At 40.5% G+C, this 21,447-nt stretch overlaps 1 protein-coding gene across 3 annotated transcripts; it reads left to right on the top strand.

Moving 5' to 3' along the window:
- The first annotated feature begins 374 nt into the window (after window positions 1-374).
- LOC135486567 (disabled homolog 2-like) lies at window positions 375-21,210 on the top strand. 3 transcript variants are annotated; one of them, XM_064769443.1, is made up of 10 exons: window positions 2,731-2,794; window positions 3,807-3,895; window positions 5,403-5,456; window positions 9,475-9,689; window positions 10,837-10,971; window positions 11,204-11,428; window positions 11,847-11,942; window positions 13,233-13,487; window positions 13,849-15,279; window positions 16,922-21,210. In XM_064769443.1, the coding sequence occupies exons 1-10, from the start codon at window positions 2,787-2,789 to the stop codon at window positions 16,973-16,975; spliced, it is 2,562 nt and encodes an 853-aa protein (XP_064625513.1). In that variant the 5' UTR covers window positions 2,731-2,786; the 3' UTR covers window positions 16,976-21,210. The 3 variants fall into 3 exon arrangements, with proteins under 3 accessions (XP_064625515.1, XP_064625513.1, XP_064625514.1); XM_064769445.1 differs by lacking the exons at window positions 2,731-2,794; window positions 5,403-5,456 and adding an exon at window positions 375-452; XM_064769444.1 differs by lacking the exon at window positions 5,403-5,456.
- The last annotated feature ends 237 nt before the right edge of the window (window positions 21,211-21,447 follow it).

Raw genomic sequence — 21,447 nt, 5'->3', positions numbered from 1 at the left:
GTCTGATGTTCCTCCTTCTCGAGGCTAGTATTAATTAACCCATCCGTAGGCTACTCAAGCTTTTGAGGCATTCGGTGCGTGATTCGGTGGCTCTTTGCCTTTTGGGGACACGCATATGCTCTTGCACCGTACATCTTGACCCACAATGTTTTTAGATCGCTGAATCATTCAGGGTTAATACAACGTACAAATTATTAGTCGCGCTCCCTGCCTATGCATACGTGGCCACGTTGTGGAAGGGCCAAGAAAATAATCACCGTATGCTGCTGCTGCCATCTATACTAACTTTATGTACCTAAAAATATCAAAGGTCAAGGCAATATCAGGCATTCCATCCGGGGCATTGAATGTATACCCATTTACAATACAGAACACATGTATTAGTGTATTATCGTATGGAATCGCTGAGAAAACTTTTGCTGGTCTGAATTTTACAATAAAAGTTGGAAAAGGTCGGTATATAACAACAGAAGCATGTACTGGATAAAGAACACTTGATTTGTAACATTCCTGTTGTTTTTAGCAGCTTGATTTTGGTATTTTTAATGTTTTTGTAGTTTCTTGAAGGTCCAAAGCTAAGATTTCACTCGAGAAAGGGGGCGTTCCCTATTGTCAACAATACATTGTATACATGTCATGATGTACTGTATGATAGGCCTAGATGTTGACCCTCCTCTTACACTGATAACAGCTTGTGTGGCATTAATTGGATGCTACTACTAATTTATTTTTCCTCTAATAGCATGATAGATGGTTTGCAAAAATATATTTCGGCTTTTGCCGTGAATGACTAATGAGTGTTTTTGCAGCCCTATTAGTATAGGCTACCCAATTAATGGTACAAATTGCGCTTGGGCCCTATGTCCACCATGTCTAAGTTGTGACTATTATTACACGTGCTGTGTAGTGTAGCAATAGCATGTACATAAGAATAGAAAGTTGTGATAACAAGCACTTGTGTTTAACCTGTTCACCGCATAATTTTTTATTTGTTAAATGCATCATTTTGCATAATTAATTAGATTACCCCACTACTATCAGTTCTCAGGTTCATATTCTGATCACTGGCCTCAGACTCTCGCCCACTGGCGTCGCTACCTGCCACAGTTTCACTGTCCAGATCGTCAGCATCACGTAAATAACCCTCACTACCTGGCCTCACCCCCTGTGGGTTTTTAGTGGGGACATCTTAAGAACCAAGTTTACAAGTTGCCTCCACAAGATATCAAAGACCTGCGTGTCAGAATCGTCGCTGCAGTTGAGACCTTGAGAGGACAGACAGACGTATTCAGAAATGCATTGAGAGCAATGAGAACCAGAGCTGAAGTTTGTGTTAAAAGGAATGAGGGGCATGTCGAAGGACATTGGAGTTAGGTTGAGACAGGAATTAGCGCCCAGATGTTAAATCATTGAATAAAAATGTTGCTAAGGACACACTAGTCTTTCTTCTTTGTCGGAGTTGCGCTGTGGTAAATCTGGTGCAAGACCAGTTCTGACATGGTTGATTCAACTGCTTTGTGCTCAGTCATCTTTGGCAGTAAATTGGATTTCTGGGTGTCATAAGAAAGGGGACATCATTAGGTAATAAATGGTTGCCAATTTACAAAATATTTAGCCATGTCCAAGAAATTAACAAATTAATCTCGGTTTCCTTTTTTTTGAAACACCCTGTATAGTACCATAGTTATAGAGATACTATTAAAATAAACAGTACAAAGCCTTCGAATCGCTTCGCAACATCACTTACATACCCCACTGCTGCTTAGCTTGTGGTGCATACCGTACCACTGACCGGGTCTATCCCATACCGCATGAAATGATTTTTAAAAGTGTTTGTTTCTCATTGACTTGCGGGAAAATTCACAGGATTTCAAGCCCCCCAGAATGCAGGAAATCGCATCTAATGAAGCCCTCAATATTCGAAATTTTTTCTGGGGAGGCCCATACCAGGGAAGTCCATGTCGCACATAAATATTTGTTCTAGCCTGTAGTGACTTACATTGACATTTTGGCATATCACTATCGCTTTTTATTATGTTTACCTGGTTTAAAATGCGAGTTCATCATAAAATGGTACTTGACTCAAAAAGGAGGCGTCAGAGGACAATTTGTCTATGCTTATGCCAACCAATTTAAACTAGGCCTACTTCTGTCAAGTATGCTCCATTCTGATTGTTCTGCCCCATCCTGTTAGTGTGAGTGTTAAGCGGAGGACTAGCATACCAAATTGGGTCAAAGGCACCAGTGTTTTTCATGACCATTTGATCTAATGGCCTCTACTCCATTTTGTTGAATTTTTTAGGAGTGTTGGCCAGTAAAAGGTGTAGGTAGGAATCTCAGGCTGATGTGGAAGGTCACAGTGGGAGTTGCTTGTAAAAAAGAATGTTTTAAATAGGTGTCTCATCCTAGACTTATCTATGCAGTTGGGAAGGATTATCCTTCTCTGTACCTTCTGGACTTACATGTAGCTATGCAGTCGGGAAGGATTACATTTATCTTTCTCTGTAAGTTAAGTTGTAGCATGAGCAGGTATTAGGGCGTGAATATCCACTGAAATATCACTCTAGCCGGGCAAGTCATACTTTTGTCTTAGCTTGTCTGATTATGTACTGTTTGTTTGTTATTCACCAATAAAATGTTATCCTGCTTGATAAGGCTGAGGACTATCTACATATCAAATTGGGCTAAAAGATTGTCTCTCTCCGTCGCCCAAGGCTGATATAACTATGAGAAATGTGTAAAATAGGATCAAAAGCCAAGTGGTGCATGTTCCATGTGAGGAAACCATGTCGAGGTAATTTACCAAACTATCAAAAATGCCGTTCATTGCTCAAAGCGCTGCACACACCCCAGCTATTGGCCTGTTCAGACTCCCTGGCAAAAGAATTTCGTGTCTGAGCTGCACGTATTCAGTGCTTGGGAGCAGTGTTCACATTTGGCCATCGGTCATGGCTAAATAGCAATTTTCTCAGACTGGGGGAGGAGATAAATAAGTAGGATTAAGTGTCTTGCACTAGAACACAAAGACAAACGAGTGGTGATCCTTCTAAAAGTCAAACAGACAACCTCCTGTTTATAAACCTGGTGCTCTAATACAGGAGATGGAACTTGAGAATTGCAGTTTGTGGGTCCCACTGCCTTCCCCCATCATATGTGACCCATTCCAGCAAAACCAGCCGCATGTCGCTCTGAGCTTGGCAGGTTAAGACAGACTGTTTGTTCATTTCACTATTGTCTGCCTTTTGTGAAATCTGACGACATCAATTTCTTCTATTATCTCCTGGTGTCATCTAGGCTGATCTTATGTGCGACATGCGACTGGTTTTGCTAGAACGGGTCACATTCTAGCAAAACCTGGCGCATGTCGCTCTGAGCTTGACAAGTTGAGACAGACTGTTTGTTCATTTCTCTGTTGTCTGCCTTTTGTGAAATATAAGCACATCAATTTCTTCCATTTTCTCCTGGTGTCATCTATGCTCATCTTATGTGCGACATGCGACTGGTTTTGCTAGAACGGGTCACAACTCACATAATCCTAGCCTCAAACCTTTCGTACTCATGATGCTAAACAAATCTCGTTATGTTCCCGGATTATAACCACTATGCCACTCACCATCCCATGAAATTCGTCAGGTCTGACCACCATGACATTGAGCTTCTTAAAAGTAGCCACTGCAGGGTGTTCAACTTAGGGTTTTCCACCGAAGTGAACCTCTAATTGCATCACAAAGAATGGATTTGTAATTGTACGGTCAGGACGGCAAACAAGTTGGTTCTAAGGAATGTGTTTTCATCATATTTTTCAGAATATTGAAACTCAAAATGTCTGCTGAGGAAAAGCCAGACGAGCTGAAAACCTCGCCCAAAAAGCAAGAAAAGGGAAAACCAAAGAAAGGTAATGATTTTTCAGATTTTTCCACTCAATCTCACTTTTCCTGACTCTCGTTTCTTCCTTTCCCCTTATTATTATTTTGCATGTGTTGCATGTACAACGTGTGCATACTTGGTACCAAGAATCGATAAAGTCTAGTCTTGAATTAATGTCTGTATACATAGGCTAGTGATGCGGAGATAGTTCTATGTAACGTGAAACTTCTCTGCTTACCGGTCCCTGGATGTTAGAAGAAAAAGACTAGTTTTAGTTCTTCTACACTCCACTAGTGTGCAGCACTGGTGAAACTGATATTCTCTCTCCCAGGTTATGGAATAGCTAACAAAATAAATGACCTTTTCCTAATTCCGAACGATAGTTATAGTGGTCACCAGTAGAGGGAGGTTCTGAAGAATTGACGTTTATCGCAGGCTTGTGATCAATACAGTGTTTTGACGGGATACTTTTCACAGGGATGGACAACGTTATTTCCCCGATTACTACCTCGATGAGAAGCACCACTTCGTGTATTGATCTGTTTTGGCTCTGGCATTGGCACATGGTTTTGTCACTGTGCATGCATATACGTACAATTGTGTCTGACAGAGGAACCATAAGCTCGTAATCTTTCTACAGTTTAGCTGGTTCACCGGTGTCATATGGACTAGCAAAATTTGACGTAGCACTAATTGTTTTGTGCTTGAGCTTGCTCCCATGTTTATTGGATTACTGAAAGACAGGGATGCTGTGTGTGTGAACCTGCCCAATTTGCCCAATTTGTCTCGATTGATTTTGAAACGTTTAGAATTACCTTATCGCATCGAAAAGATCAGGACCTACGCACGTTTGTTGTCAGTGAGACTTTGCTATGCCTGTGAAAGGGCATGAGGGCTATGCACAGATAGATCAAGATATAGGTTCGTATCATAGCGGGTATAGTTTAAAATCTACCCGCTAATTTTTTTTGCACTAGTAAATTTTTCCCCACGGTCCACGTTTTATACCACCCGATACTTTCACCAGCATAAAGTCAAAAGAAGAAGTTTAAGCAATGTCAAAACTTTGTGGTCCAAGATTTTATACCAGAGCATGGTTGCACACATCATCTGCATGAATGAGATTGAGAACTTGATTATGATTGGTCGAGGGATTTGATTCCTGTTTTGTTGAAGATACTATCCAGCAAAGTCCAATTAGAACAAGTTTTGATTTGCGTTGAAGGTGTTTGCCCAACGTCAGCTGGAAAGTAGGGATGACATCGCATTTTGTCCCATTTAATCAGGATACAGTAGAACCTCTGTTAGTGGACACCCCTGTGTTCAGGACAGCGTTTATAAATCATTGTTTCCAACTGGGTCTGCGTTTCTAAATTCTATTAAATTTTTACTCTATAATCAGGATACCTCTCTATCAAGGACAGCGTTTGTCAGTCCCCAGAGGGTTCATATTAGAGAGGTTCTACTGATAGACTTGTCTTGTGCATGACTGAGTTCTTTTCCCACAAGATTTATCAACTCCTTTTTTGTGACAGGTCGACATCATCATAATCACGACCACCATCATCAAGTGACCCAAGATAGAGTTTGTAAATACCATATTTTGATTGTAGCGATGCTGTTTATGATCTTACATATCTTAACACTTTAGCGGAGCAATGACGTTTATCAACGTCAAATGCATTAAGGCCTTCAAGGAGCAATGACGTTAATTAACGTCAAGGAGAAGTCTGTATTCTAAGTTGCTTCGTGAAAGGGGTGAGAAGTGGTCATAACGGTGTTATGTGCTCCCACAGGGGACTTTGCCAAAAAACACTGCTCCGCTAAAGTGTTAAAGGGAGAACTGAAGGCAGGAGCGTAGGTAGTCCATTTGATTGTATCTCTGAGACTGATGCGCAGTTACTGTTAACTGGGTCTGGTTTGACATGGTTTGACTCGGTGATGAAAATATATTTTGTAAGGATAAATAATGCCACTGAAGAGTAAAATAGTTGAGACACCTTTTGGTGGCTTTTTGTAACTTAAAGTGGCCCATCTGGCTCCTGCCTGTCGTCTCCTCGGCCCTGGGCCAAATCCAAAAAGGGGGAACTAGTCTTTGAATTTAAGACAGCATTTTTGGGGCAGAGTAAAAATGCTCTTGTTGTGTTCCCGCAGAAATAGTTCTCCTTCAACCAGATATACTGACACGGGACATAAGTATTAACCAGAAAACCATTTCAACTGCTCCTGCAGGATAATCTTAGTTCTTTAGTTGCCTCCTAGGTGGCTGGACTGAAGGAAGCAGGTTCGGCCACCTAGGAGTGAAAAGATCAACTAAAATAACTGCTCTAAGCATTGGATGTTCGCCTGCCTGAAGTTGGCTTCTTATTCCTTATTCCTTATTCCCGATTCTCAAGTAATTACTTATTCCTTGTTCCTAATGTGAGTGCTAAGGTAGTAATTCATTAGTGAGGGCTAAATACAGTTATTATTGGCAATAAAGGCCAATGCTAACCCCAACCATAACCGTCCAAGGATCGGGAATAAGTAGAATTGGGGATAAGGAAAAAGAACTAAGGAACCAACTTCAGCCAGGTTGGATGTTCTTGTGATTAATAAAGTTAGTGTATCTGGTGAGGGGGCTGCGGTAGTTGGCCTGGCCTAATCACAGCTTGGTTCCCCTACTGGTCGAGTTCAAGTGAGTGCCTTCTGGTTGCTTCTGGAAACCCTGGATTGATTTCTGTGGAGACCGGGATAATAATATGGTATCCCAAAAGTGCTTTGAGCAGGGAAACCTGGAAAAGCGCTATATATGATCTCAATATTATTATTAACACGCACCCAATTCATCATGATAAGAGCATTTTTGTCACGACGGAATGACAGCTTTTTGGATTTGGCCCGTGGCCTATCCCTTCAAATGACGAGTCTTTATAACTCCTAATGGCACTCACCATTAGGCTATTTTTGCCTTTCCTGTAGAGATCACATCTTGAATGCATCCAAAAAGTCAACAATACAACTTTTGTGTACACATTCGGATGTTTCCCTGCATGCTCTATACTACATAAAATTTGTAACTTTCTGACAGGCAACATTAACTATCAATTCTTTACCCGCCATGGTCGTTAATCTATTATTAAAGGTCATATGTGACCGCTAGCGACATTGATATGCATTTTACTTTAAGTTTGTCAGGAGGCCATCAGATGACTCCCCAGTAGTTCTGCCGCATCTTGGCTAATGGCTGTCATGGGGATGGCTCAGGCATTGGCAGACGATAATTCGGAACTAGTATTCCACCTTGTGGTTGATTTTGGAACTAAAATGGTGTCTTTGAAGATCAGAAGAGATGGGTTCATGTCATCTGATGTTTTTTAGGCTAAACCGATGATGATTTTCGTGAATGATATTTCAAAAAGAAGGTTCAGAAGGACAAAATTAAATATTAGTGGTTTTTTCAATTTATTTAAGTAAAGAAAAGGAAAATGGAAAAAGTATGCAATTCTGGTGCTCCAGTGGGCGGGACCACCATTTTTTTTGTCTCTGGCGGTCAATTTCAAAGAATTAAACAATTCTGTGACTCCTCCTTTCATTTACTGTGAACTGGGAAATCTTTATGAATAGTAAGTTTTCATGATTTGGTAGACAAAATTAAATGCCAACTCAAAACTGGCAGGATTTTGAACCATGAAATAGATTTTGGCGGCACATGCAGGATTTGCTGCAGACAATTAAAAATGGCCAAATATGCCAATTTCTGGCATCGCAAAAACTTCCCAGTTTACACTACAGTAATTTAACACACTTTTTCTTTTTGGTTCTTTACACTAATTAAAACAAAGTTGTTAGACTGTTTATCATGGCACCGCTAAAAGGCTAGTTAACCCTTCTCTTTTCCAATAAGCAGACTCCTTGGCGTTCAATATGTGTAGTTTGAATACTGGACTGTAACCAGAAAATCATTTCATCTGCTCTGAACAGATAGGAAGACTTTAGTTCATAAGTTGCCTCCAAGGTGGCAGGACTGAAGAAAGCAGATTTGGCCACCTGGTAGTGAAATCAATAACAAAGCTAACTGCTTTATGATTATGTGATGTGATCTCCTAATTCATCATGATAGGAAGACTTTTGCTTTCCCCCAAAATGTTGTCACGAATGACAACTTTTTGGACTTGGCCCATGGCCTATTTCTGACCTAAATGCTTTCTTTCAATCTAACTGTCTTGATTGGTGTGTTTTGCTTAGGGTTGTGGGTCATCAAATCTAACAAGAAGCCTGAGGGCCTCTTGCTCAGCTGACACTTTCGTACATCTTCAGTCAGATGATATAGTGCTTGAATCAAAAATGTTATTATTCTACATGTTCAATATAATTTGCCTATTTTGAATCAACTTTATGCCATCAAATCCAACTCTTTCATGTGAAGGAAAATGTAGATCTGTGAGTGAGCCACTTTCAATTAAGTCCCATTGAAACTTACTAGTATTGTATTGTGATGTTCTTGCCGCTGGTTATAAAACTCATGCCAGTCTCAGTTTAGTTTCAGGATGTCAGTGATAGAAAAACGTTGTACAAACTTTATCCTGGTACAGAACAATGACATTGAAAATTTCATAAATTTGTGGTCTAAATAAATTGTAGCGCAGTTGTGGTGACGTGTGTCATGGTGGTTTATAGTAAAACCATTTGCCATTGTCTTCATCGAGTAAATTGTATAAGAATTTACAGCTGGAAACTGCAGTTCATACTATCTAAAGCTTTTATGATTTTTGGTATCAGTTTATACCATAGCACAGTGTACATCGTCCATTGTCGTCCTTCAGTTTGGTCCAGTCTGATTCTTGGCTTGGCCACCAGGGGGGCAAAACTGAACTGAATTGCAGTGACTGTTGATCTTAAGTTGTTTCAGTCCGGTCATCTCAGGGATCAAAGTTGAGTCTGATGTGACATAAAAATGGTTGTAAAATCCCCTAGAAAATGAAAAAGGGGTTTTCTTGTGGAATAACTCTTGCATCTTTTCTGAAGAGGGAGGTGCATTTTCATTCAAAGGTGTGACCAGTTGATCTAATTTACCTTGCCATTCCATCATGTCACAACTTTGGCATATAACCTGTTATAATTTAGTTGGCTATCCCCTGGATTGAAAGGAGTTTTTTTTTAAAAATATGGTTACAAGCACTGGTCCCCCTCAAAATTGCAGCGTGGAGTAGGGGTGGGCCCAAAGGCCAATGGTGTCCTTGCTAGAGAGATTCAACTGTATCATGTCTGTATACTCTTGCATTGGTGCCAAGTGAAATAGAAAAATACGACATGTTTGTAAGATTTTGTCATAAGAGAATGATGTGCAGTGACATTGTGTTTTGATTCCTTTGCCCTGAAGATGTCACTAGCAAAGTATGAATAACATCTTGGTTGACAGTACACTTCTTCGCTTCCACTATTTTTGCGCAGACAACCAAATACACCAAGTGGTATGGCGCAAATTTTACATCCAAAATGGTGTCTTTCGAGATGACATCATCTGCATAAGCTCTATATCTCCTCTCCAGATTAATTTTTGTCCATTTGCATATTATTCAGAATGTCTTTTCCTTAAATTTCTAAATTTCGGAACTTTTTTTTCAGATAAACTAGACCCTGCCAGATTCCATGGCGATGGCGTTCTGTTCAAAGCCAAGTTGATTGGTACAGAGGACGTGCCCGAGGCCCGTGGAGATAAAATCTGCCAAGAAGCGATGACGAAATTAAAAGCGGCCCTAAAAAGTCAGGGAGGCCACAAGCAGAGGCTGAATATTTATGTGTCTCTTGATGGGATGAAGATCTATGATGAGAAAAGCTCGGTAAAGATGTTTAATGTCCTATTCCATGTATATAGGGTTTACCGGTACAGGGTACTGCATGAATGAAGAGAGGAGTTGAGTTGGCTTACTCTCAGGGGACATATATGGTGTCCCAAAATGGATGCCAGATTCAATGTTTTCATGTTTTTATGATATGACACTACTGCCACATTTTCCAGCAAAAGCGTACAAGGCCTATCGATTAATCTCATAGTATATTCTTAAAGAATGAACGAAGTACAGTAAAATGAAGTTGCTTTGACCAGGATTCAAACCAGAGATCTTTTGACTGTAGGGCAGTATTTTTGGACTAATACTTATATCACCAGACATCAATGGTCTACGGGTGTGCGAGTCATACCCTGCATCATTTGTTTTCTTCAATAACCAGGATTGATTTTATATACACCTCGAGATTCTGCATGGCATCAATGAACACCATCTGGTCGAAAGGTCTGACCAGCTATTTGTTTTACCCACCTTTGGGCACTGGAAACAATGATATTGATCAGGTCAATACATGTTACATATGTAATGAAGCATTGTCTTGAGAACTGGCCTTTGTGTGTCGTTAACCCCCACATCCATTTCCTGAAAGGACAAGAGAAGTAGGCCATTGTATAGTGCTCAGTTCTAGAACAGTTCTGGTGATATGTCTGGGGGAGGGGGGAGGGGGCAATGATGGTAATTTTTGGGTTCTCCATCAGACTTTCTGCCAGTGGGGTACAAACCCCTTCCACGGTTGGAAAAAGCTTTCCCTGCTTCTCTCTGCTCACAAAAGTTTGGGGTGTAAAAAAATTTAAGGCATTTTGAAGCTTATTTTGGTGATTTTATGTGCCTAAAAAAATCTCAGATTTTTAAAAGATTAAAAAAAAATCTTTTTACTGCCCAATTTTCCGTCCTGGCAGAAGCACTGTATTTGCATTTTGCTAACTTTCAGAGCTATGTGAGCGCTATGATAGTCCACAAAGGACATTGTCCAAATTACTATCCATCATCGCAAGTCTGTTCATGCATGAGGTGTTACGTACATGAGATGAGCAACTAAGGGCGACTTGAAGTTAAAGCCATTATTATGACCAATCAGTGTAGGAAAAATGCAACATTGCCTTGCTCTTGTTTTAACCGGCGTCTTTTTTCTCTCCAGAAACTTATCCATCATCATGCAGTGCATCGAGTGTCATTCATATCACGTGACGTGGGAGACACCCGGGCGTTTGGCTACGTGTGCGGAGATGGCGATGGACATCACAAATTCTTTGGAATTAAAACGGAAAAAGCTGTAAGTAACTACAGATTGTATCCTGTTCAATAGACTGCCATCTATTGACCGAAAACATTACTGTGCGTGGTACCAGTTTTGAGATATTCAAAATGCATTCAGGAACCCAGGGTACGGAGGTGGATACCTCTGGGGAACCCAGGGTTCTAAGGGTTAAGGGCAAGTCAACACAAGCCTAAGGTTTCTTGCACGCACCCCTTCTTCAATATCCCCCTAATATTTCCTACTGCAGGCTGAACATCTGGTGCTAACCTTAAGAGACTTGTTCCAAGTTGTCTTCGAACTGAAAAAGAAAGAAGTCGAACTTGCCAAGAAAGCGAAAGAGAACAACAATGAGGTTGACGCTTCAACGAATGCAGAAGAACCAGTCTACGAAGTACCTAAAGGCTGTCCGCGAGAAATTACGATCGTAGCCACCGGTACACCCAGGGATGACCCTGATTCACACATCTATGAAGTAAGCGGGCAAAAAACATTGAATTGTCACTAAACGCTGTAGAATTTATAGAGAGTAGATTTTCAAGACGTTGCCAGCTACGATATTGGATCTCATTCGAAGATTGTAGCGTTAAATGAAACTTCCCTTGGTGGACACCTCTGTTTGGATGACAGTGATTTTGATCTCAAATGGATATTTTTAAAATGCAATTTGACCTCTGCATACAGGATACCTCCCTTTTAAGGACATTATTTGTCAGTCACAAGGGTGTCGTTAATAGAGAGTTTCTAAGTTGATTCTGTAAAAGATCCTGTAATTCGAATTAGAAAGTACCTGGCAAAATAGAAAAAGACCTGTTGTGGGTGATGTGGTTCTGGTCTTCGGCAAATATCGTGCAAGTTGACAATTTATGATTGTATTGTTGTATTTTTGCCAGGTTCCCAAGAGTAATGCTGCAGTAGCAGTCTCAAAACCAGACTCGGGTATCGGGACTTTGCTGGATCTGGAGACAGAACTGGCCTCGCTATCACAGGTAAAACATCTCTTGACTCCAGAACATATACACCTGCTTTGATACGTGAAACTGTAACAGACACAATTCGAACTGACAAAATCTTGAAACTGGGTACCGTAACAGACGCAATTCGAACTGGCATGATCTTGATACTGGGTACTGTGACAGACACAATTTGAACTGACAAAATCTTGAAAGTGGGTACCGTAACAGACACAATTCGAACTGACAAATTCTTGAAACTGGGTACCGTAACTGACGCAATTCGAACTGACAAAATCTTGATACTGGGTACTGTGACAGACACAATTTGAACTGACAAAATCTTGAAAGTGGGTACCGTAACAGACACAATTCGAACTGACAAATTCTTGAAACTGGGTACCGTAACTGACGCAATTCGAACTGACAAAATCTTGAAACTGGGTACCGTAACTGACGCAATTCGAACCGACAAAATCTTGAAACTTGGTACCATAACAGACACAATTCGAACTGCCAAATTCTTGAAACTGGGTACCGTAACAGACACAAATTGAACTGACAAAATCTTGCTCAACAACAGATTTCTCTAATAGGAGACTTTGAAGGGCTATTGACTGAGCAAGGACAAATGACTTTCAACATTCATAAAACATCCTATGGCTTCTAGCTTCCGATGCAAAAATGCTTCCAGGATAAAATCATTTTTGAAGAAAATATTAAGATTTGAAACTATGAAGACTATTTTTTGACACCCTGTATCTCTATTGAAAGCTCCCGTGGTTGGCCATTTGCCCTTCTATCTTTCAACTGATGTAAACAGTAGACCAGATTACTCCCATGTGCATTGTGAAAATCCTCACTCAACTGTTCAACGCATTGTTTCCTTTACAAAGTTCCTGCGGTCCTTCGACTCTGTTCAATTGGGGTCATTTTGCATTGTCCTCAGAAATTTCCAAATGTTTCCAAAAAGACCGAGCAGTCATAAGGCGCGCCATGTGCAAAACGGGTCACGTTTGGTGCAGCGCAGAAACTTAGTTAAGAGACAAAGCGTTGAATAGTCGTTAGAAAGTGCGCGAGGATTATTGCTGTGGGTGAAAATCTGGTCTACGATTCACACCAACTCAGTAAGGCAGAAGGGTGTATTGGCACTTTGTACTATCTATCACCAAGCAAAGACCCATTGATAATGTGTCTCCTTCTTGAATTTGTTATACTTTTCCTTCAGGTCTGTGGTCAATCAATGTCAGTAGTAGCAGTTTGCCTCATGAATTTAGTTAACAAATAACAGCTATTTTTAAAACAGAATAAATGGTGACTTTTCAGGGTATTGCTCAGATGGATGCCTTCTCTGATCCGTTCTCGACCACCTTTGACTCGCCTCCAAGTACAAACGCCAATACTCAACTGAATGGGACACCAAGAGTTGATGTGTGGGGTAGCCCACAGCCTCAGCCTGGCATTACGCTTACAGCCCATGCACAAGCTTCACCTACGACTGGTGCTTGGGACTCCCATCCACAACAGCCTGCGCCTACACTAGCAGCTCAAGCTCACTTTCCTCCCCTTGCTGCTCAAACGGTAGGTTTTTGAAGTTTTAAGAATTTTTGGCTAGTTCTCTGAGCCAAGGCTCTCATGGTGATACATATTTCATGTAACTAGCATACTGCAGGGATGGGGCTACTATAAATCAGGAAACCCTTGCAATGCCTTATGTACAGTTAGTGAATTTATAGATATATTTTTAAATGGGGGAATTGATCTCGCGTTTCCTGCAAGACTTAATCGATAATGCATTACTTTTAAAATTGTGGTGCTGAGGACATAATCAAAGGTAGCGTTTCAGAGCATTCGTGAAAATAGTAAAGAAAGTGGAAGCAAAAGGATATAAAGCTAGGATATTTTTGATGCTTTGATGATGTGTGGTTTTATGTTATTCCAGAATCCTGACCCATTCGTTGTTCCTCGTCAACCAGGGGCGATTCCTGTTCTGCCAACACCACCAAGACCAGTGGCAACGTCACATGTTCAGCCTGTGAGCAACCAGTCAACGCCATCAGCTACGATGAGTGCGTTTCCACCCGTTACGTCGACTGTGAATGCTCCCTTTGGAGAGATGTCTACACCAAAGGCGCCGGCCGACCCTTTCGAGGCTGATCCTTTCTTCAGCAGCACCCCGGCAACCAAACCACAAGAAGGTGACAAGTACGCCGTGTTTCAGGACTTGTCTTTGGATGCAACTGCTGCAAGTTCGGTCAATTTCAACGAGTCAACTATGTACGGCAGTAACGTCACTGATAATACCATGAACAATGCTTTTGCCACAAGTGGGAATATCTTCGATGGGCCGACCGTGTTGCAGCCAGCGGTTGTTCAACCTGAACCGCAGGTGACAAGTACCAAAGGTCTCTTCGATGACCTGAACCCGATCACCGTTACCGATCGTTCAAAACCACCCAAGGAAATGTTTGCTGAGAAGATGCAGGTGCCCAAGAAGAGTTTAAACGAGATTAAAGTCGAGCAACGCGTGATGACGCCAGACTTTGATTCTCAGAGGCAACCGTCGCCCAATCCGTTTGGTGGTGGGGGACTTAATGCGTCAGTGGGATTCAGTAACGACCCCTTCCAGGTAAACACGGATCCATTCTCTGTGCAGCTCGCTGGAAATAAATCATCAAGGGACGCTGCTGCAAAGCCATTTTCTTCCGACCCGTTTTCAGCGCCACCAAGCGCTCAGATCAGTGCCTCAAGTGGCAATGCGGATAATAGTTCCAATCCTTTTGAACCTGACACTTTCACCACACACGATCGATCAAACACTCCTACAGTTGAAGTCACTCCTCCGTCATGTCCACCTCCTACATTATCAAAATCTGGTCCTGTCCTGTGTACGAGTGACGACTTTGACCTTCCATCCCCTGATGCACCACCTCCACCACTGCCAGCCGAGGTACAAATTGGCTTCTCCGATGTTGCACCAGCACCCCCACCTCGCCCGCGACCAAAGTCAAACCAGTCACAGCTAACAACAAAACCGACGGACCTTCCAAAACTCTCGCCACCTTTACCACGTCCGAGAAAATCATTACTAAAATCACCCGAACAGACGGATGAATCCGGAACGGCGGACAATTCGGTCAGAGATGCGGGATCCAGTGCCATGGTTTCAAAGACAGTAGAACCGGTAACCGACCCGGTAGATCCTTTTGCCTCCGACCCATTCTTCACATCACCAATTCCACCACAGATCAAGAAACCCACTGATGACCCGTTTGCCAAATTTGATGCAACGTTCCCCGGCGAATCGGTGTCATTGTCGAGTGATTCCTCCGATCCATTCAACATGCCATTTGACTTCAATACCAAAGGTCAGGTAGGATCACTGTTAGCATGTATTTTTCTGCTTTCAATAATCTGTCTAAGTTTGCATGAACATTTCCTTAACAGCGCCAAACTTTTACTCTTAACTATTTTGCAATCAATTGATGATTTATGTGTGGATGAAAGCACAAGCCTGGAATGCATGAAACAGCTATGTTTCTTTCTCTGATAGTTTTACTTTTCTAAGGACTGAATTGAGAATATCATTGTGAGTTCTCGTCAGGTCATATTCACTGTCCTTCCTTAAGCTTTCTTATATTTTCCAGCTAATAGATTTGGAATGCAGGTGTTTTGCTGGAAACTATCTCGTGTTCAACCCCTTCCTTCTGTACTGGTAGGAATAGCAACACCCAGTGACACAGGGTTTGCATCTTGGCCTGCTGCAGTTGGTCATAGAAATCATAATGTCCGAGTTGATACCTTGGGCCCACTATATTTAAAATGGCGTGAAGTCTAATGGGCCAATTTCTGGCTCATCAGAGTTGGAGCTTATCCCAGTTTCTCTGGCACTAAGCAACTTTAGTTTATTTTCGTTAAGTTTCCTCGATGGGATGCTAGTCCATCGCCGGACACCTCCCCAATTAAACTGGTACCCATCACACCTGGGTGTGGAAAGTGGGGCCGTTGGATTTTCCCACGATCCAAAGCGAGCAGTCCTAGCCGGTATACAAACCCACGATCTTCGAATTATGAGTCTGAGACCTTCACCACTGGACCACGCCACTCCCTAAGCTGAGGCCTCTATTTCAAAGAGACAGAGTGATCTCTCCTTAAGTATGATCCACTGACTCTGTTATAAAATCAATTTAACTGGCAACTGGAATTAACAGAATTTACAGAATTTTAAGTGTGGTAGTGATAAAACGGAACCAGGTGTTGACTAGTTTGCTATTAATGAAATTGCTATTGATAACAATTACTCCCTCCGCCAAGAACTGTCCCAACTTCTGTCCAAATGGAGGCAATCACTAAATTTTGTCTTCGAGTCCAGTCAGAGTAATAAGAATCTTACGGAAGGTTTTTTGCAAATATTTTAAGGGTTTGTTTTCATTTAGTTTCTGCACTTCCTTTTCCTTTCCTGTGTATTTCTGCACTATCGTGTGGTTTCCTCTCTCTTCCCTTCTTCCTCCCCTTATTGATGCATGTTGGAACTTGATTTTAACTGACGCTGTGTTGTGGGAAATGTTGATTGCTCCATCGTTGTAGTAAAGATGATAACAGCTTAGAACTTGGTCTGATTGATAATTTATTTATGAATATCTCGCTGGTGGAGGATTTTGCATCATGCACAACAGCAGGAACGCATTGAATATCTCATTGGAGAGCTTAAAGGCCTACACCGTTCATTAAAAATTTTGAATTAGTAATTGAATTTGAATGCTTTCAATTGCGTAAAAACATACTGAATATAATTTCCAGCATTGCCTTTGTGTAGACGGATATACAAATACTTTAAATACCAATTATTTAACTGGACCACAAGTAATTACGAACGGCATACCCCTTTAAGGAAAGTAGATGTTGTGAAGTTTGATCTTTTAACCCATTACGTTAGTTGGTGCTTTTTGGGACACCCTGTAAAGTATTTGTAAAATCATGCCAACATTAAATTCAGTGTTATATCTCTCTTACAGGAGCCGCTGTACGCAACAGTTAACAAACAGAAGAGGGAAGTTGATCTACTTTGAATTCTCCCAAGTCGAGACGAGAAGATTCTGCCTTTGAGGGACGTTCTTCCTTGGAAACTGTTCAAGTTCTACTCCCTAACAACTTCATACCATGGATATCTCTTTGGCTTTCCTGGATGTGTGATAGACTGCTCTGTGGAGCCATCTCTGTTATTGTTTGCAATTTGCAACTAAAAGTCCATGTAGCTTATTGGTAGACACACAAATGCCAAGTGTTTTTACATAGACAGTGGAACCTCGGCTACGGACACCTCTCTATTAAGGACAATCTCTCTGTTAAGGACACTATTTTTGGTCCCAAATTGGTTGTTTCCATTCAATTTGACCTCTCTAATCAGGACACCTCTCTATTAAGGAGAGCACTTGTCAGTCCTGAGGGTGTCCGCAATAGAGAGGTTCTACTGTAGTATCTTGATAGATGGTGCTGGAGTGCCGTCATCGGCAAGAAATATTTTGAGTTAGAATGTCGAGCTGGAGAGTACGGCTATCTGAACATGTGCATTGGGAAGATTTTTGTCTTCCTGATAAGTTTTTGAAAAAAACTACATTTGTTGGTCTACCAACAAGTTGCAACCAGAGAGTGATTTTAAATGGGCCTTTAAATGGTACCTAAGAACCCTATGAAATATATCGTGATCTGTTGAAATGTTGGTACTGGTGTGTGGAATTTATTCTGCATGGAGGCATAGTTTCAATTCTTGGGAAACACTCAATAATCGCTATTCAAAGTAGTTGCCGCAGATATATGTAACGGTATTTAGAGAATTTTGCTTCAGAAACCAAATACTCAAAACGACGAAATCTCCCAAAAGAAATCTTCCTACTTTTAGATCTTCCATTGCAAGCTCATTGTGTCAGATTTTGCGATCAAATTTTCAAATATATTTTACTGAAAGATCTGCTCAGTTATTCCTGTTGTGTCATAGGTGTGTCTGAAAAATCATTCTTTCTCATTGTTTGTTGGCATGTTAACGATGACGTGCTGAGTTGCCATTGGCCTCTTGAACAGTCGGCAAAGCAGTGATGATATGTCAGGTCAACGTCGCTGATCTGCCCATGAAAATTAGGCTACATCATTTGATTACTATGACGTCCCAAAGTGTAGCGTTGTTGAACTAACACTCAGTCGAGTGGCGTTAGGCACGCAGATGCTGCGTGACATCAGAATGTTGTCATTTGTTAACAAAGATAACCATCTTTACATCCATGTTTATTCCCATGTGCATGGGGAACAGACAAAATGTACACAAAATGGACCCAGGCTCTTGCACGCCTTTCAACAGATCTGGCCTTCCTTGATATCCAAATACAGTGGAATCTCCCTTAGCGGACACTTCTCTATTAAGGACACTGATTTTGGTCCCAAATTAGGTGCTTCCATTCAATTTGACCTCTCTAATGAGGACACCTCTCTATTAAGGACAGCACTTGTCAGTCCCGAGGGTGTCCTTAATAGATAGTTTCTACTGTATACTAGTAACAAAATAGCAGCCGATAGTCAGGGGCTTTGCGAGTTTTTTAGAGCTCAATTTTAAGACCTCATGACTTTCTGGCAGCAGCAGATGCTAAGCTGTTGATATGCACATGAGTAGAATAATAACAAAAAACAACATATCCACGTTTTAAAGTTTACTGGGGGGGGGGGCATTTTTGCAATACATACATTCAAATTTCCAACTTGACACCGTGACGTGACTGAAATACTTGTGTGATATTGGGATCGCATCTTCAGGTGCCGTACTCGATAAATGGGGTATACCTGGTTTATCGAGTATAAATGAAATGCATAATTGGATGGCATACTCAAGAAATCGTGTATACTCGGGATATCGAGTGTAGGTCAGACCACTTGAATAGATGTCTTCAGTCAGATGGGACGTGTTTGTGAAATAACCGAGTATCTTTAATATTCCAATAAAAACTTTTGTATCGTGGGTATTGATTTGATATTTAATTGAAGTTTTATAGTGGTGCTTTGTCTGTGAGTTAGTCATCGAAATAATTTTTCATAATGATGTCTTCAAATTGTTTTGTGATAAAATATTCCCTTACTTTTTTATTGAAGAATGTTGCAGTATGTCACGTCTCTTAGTTCTAGTACTGCACACTGGACGTAAATCATATAAAATATATAAGCTTGCCTTATATATATATAACGCCATCTATAGACTGTATGGCAGGTCAAAAGTGTGCACTATATGCACAGAGTTGTATAAAGGTGAGGGCTAGTTTCCGCAATATCACAATATTTTGCATGTTTTTTTCGCAGTAGATGTTTATTTTCTGAAGAGCATAACTTTTTTTCTCGTAGAAATTTTGTGGAGCAATGAAGGCTACTGCAGTTTGCAATGTTGCTTACTTGAAGCCCAATTATCTTTCTTGTAAGATTAACAACAACATGTGACCCGCCATGACGAAACAAGTCGCATGTCGCTCTAAGCTTGACAGGTTGAGACGGACTGGTTGTTCATTTCACTGTTGTCTGCCTTTTGTAACATCTGAGTACATCAATTTCTATTATGTCCTTGTGTCATTTAAGGCTCATCTTCTGTGCGACATGCGACTCATTTTGTTGTGGTGGGTCACGCATGTCTGTTGCCATATTTGCTTTCTGCAAACTGTATTCAAAATGTTCTGCTATTTTTTGTGATTGACTCTCAATATGAACTATTTAAGCACATATTCATTATACTATACCATAATAATGTTTCTACCATATTACGCATGCCATCATTATAGACTATGGGACAAATGTATTTTTGTATTGAAATTCTGTTGGTAAATTGTTGCATGTGAACATATTTTCAAAGAAAATTCCTTTGTTCATGTTCCCAACAGAACCTAGTCCAAAATGCCAAAGAAACCTTGATTATTACAGCATTGCATTATCTGTCTATTTGGTGACTCTAGGTATTATTGGGCTATCTGATTGGAATAGATAACAAGCTTGAATTTGACCATGGAGGTATACCTCCATGATTTGACCAAGTGGTCATCATTGATGAGTGGCAGTGTTCTGCATGTCTGTGTGTGCTCATCATTAATTACTAGGGACAATGTAAATAAAAGATATTGCGATCTGTAAAGTCTAATCACCCTGGAGAACCAGCACCACATTTCGGGAGGGTGTATCCTTCCTTGTGTTGTGGTCATCACACAAATGACCCACAGAAAATGCTAACTTTTGCATGAAAGTCAAAATAAGATGACTCAAAGGTACATAGACTGACATTTGGTGGACCAATTAAAATTGTCTTGAATAAAATTGTTTGGAGAACTGGAGGGTCATTTGAATGAGTGGAATAGCAGGTACAAAAACGTTCTCTGCTTGTGTTATTTGAGTGTATGAGTAGTTGGCTCGGGGCAATTATTACGATAAAAATTAGACATGGACAGTTGGCATAGTTCTCCCTATTACAGGCCTAAACCTCTGATAAAGGAATGACATTTATAGCATATCCTGCCTGGATAAAAACCCCTCTTGAAATATGGTGCTGATGCTTCAGGATGCTGATGTACACCCTTGTCGGAAAGTTTATGGACACCAGTTTTTGCACATTTTCTCAAAAACGGCTAATCCTATTGAACCCAAATATTCACCAATGGTGGAGAATCTTCCTGGCTATCGAATGACGTGATAGTTGATATCAGGACCAATTGCATAACAAAGTTATTACATAATTTTGAGAGGCATCTATTTTTCACTTTTTGGTTGATTTTTTTTAAATCGAAGTATAAATCTTGCATCATACAGATAACAATGCTAAGACTTTCTGTGAAGAAAGTATTTGAAAATATCATTTACTTTTCATGATATATCAAAATATCAAAATTTTGAGATTCTGAAAATTTTGAGATTTTTCTGATTTTTCGATATATCCTAGTAGTACCCATGTCCCCTGAATGAATGGTGATTTTTTTCTGATTTTCAACTAAAGGAACATCTTGAAATTATAATATGAAAATTTTCATACTACCAAGTATCCACCTTTTCTCAGCAATATTAGTTGCTAGCTGTGCTAAATTGGTGCCAATCATTATTTGGGTATGACTTCTCCATGATACAGTTGCAAAAAACCCAAAAATATCAAATTATCAAAATATCAAAATTTTGATATTTCGATATATCTCAAAACCGAAATGAGATTTATCCAAATTTTTTTCACAGAAAGTCTTAGCTATGTGCAATATATACTGTAGGTTAATTTGGTTTTGAAAAATTGATTAACAAAAAAGTAAAAACAAGATCCCTCTCAAAATTATGTAAATAACTTTGTTATGCAATTGGTCCTGATATCAACTATCACGTCATTCGATAGCCAAGAAGATTCTCCACCATTGGTGAAAATTTGGGTTCAATAGGATTAGCCGTTTTTGAGAAAATGTGCAAAAACTGGTGTCCATAAACTTTTGAACATGATTGTACATGGACAACTAAATCTACTGTGATGATAGGAGCATCAGAAAATCGA

The sequence above is a fragment of the Lineus longissimus genome, chromosome 4 (genome assembly GCF_910592395.1).
Source record: "Lineus longissimus chromosome 4, tnLinLong1.2, whole genome shotgun sequence".
Taxonomy (NCBI): Eukaryota; Metazoa; Nemertea; class Pilidiophora; order Heteronemertea; family Lineidae; genus Lineus; species Lineus longissimus.
This window is presented reverse-complemented; position numbering and strand designations above follow the sequence as displayed.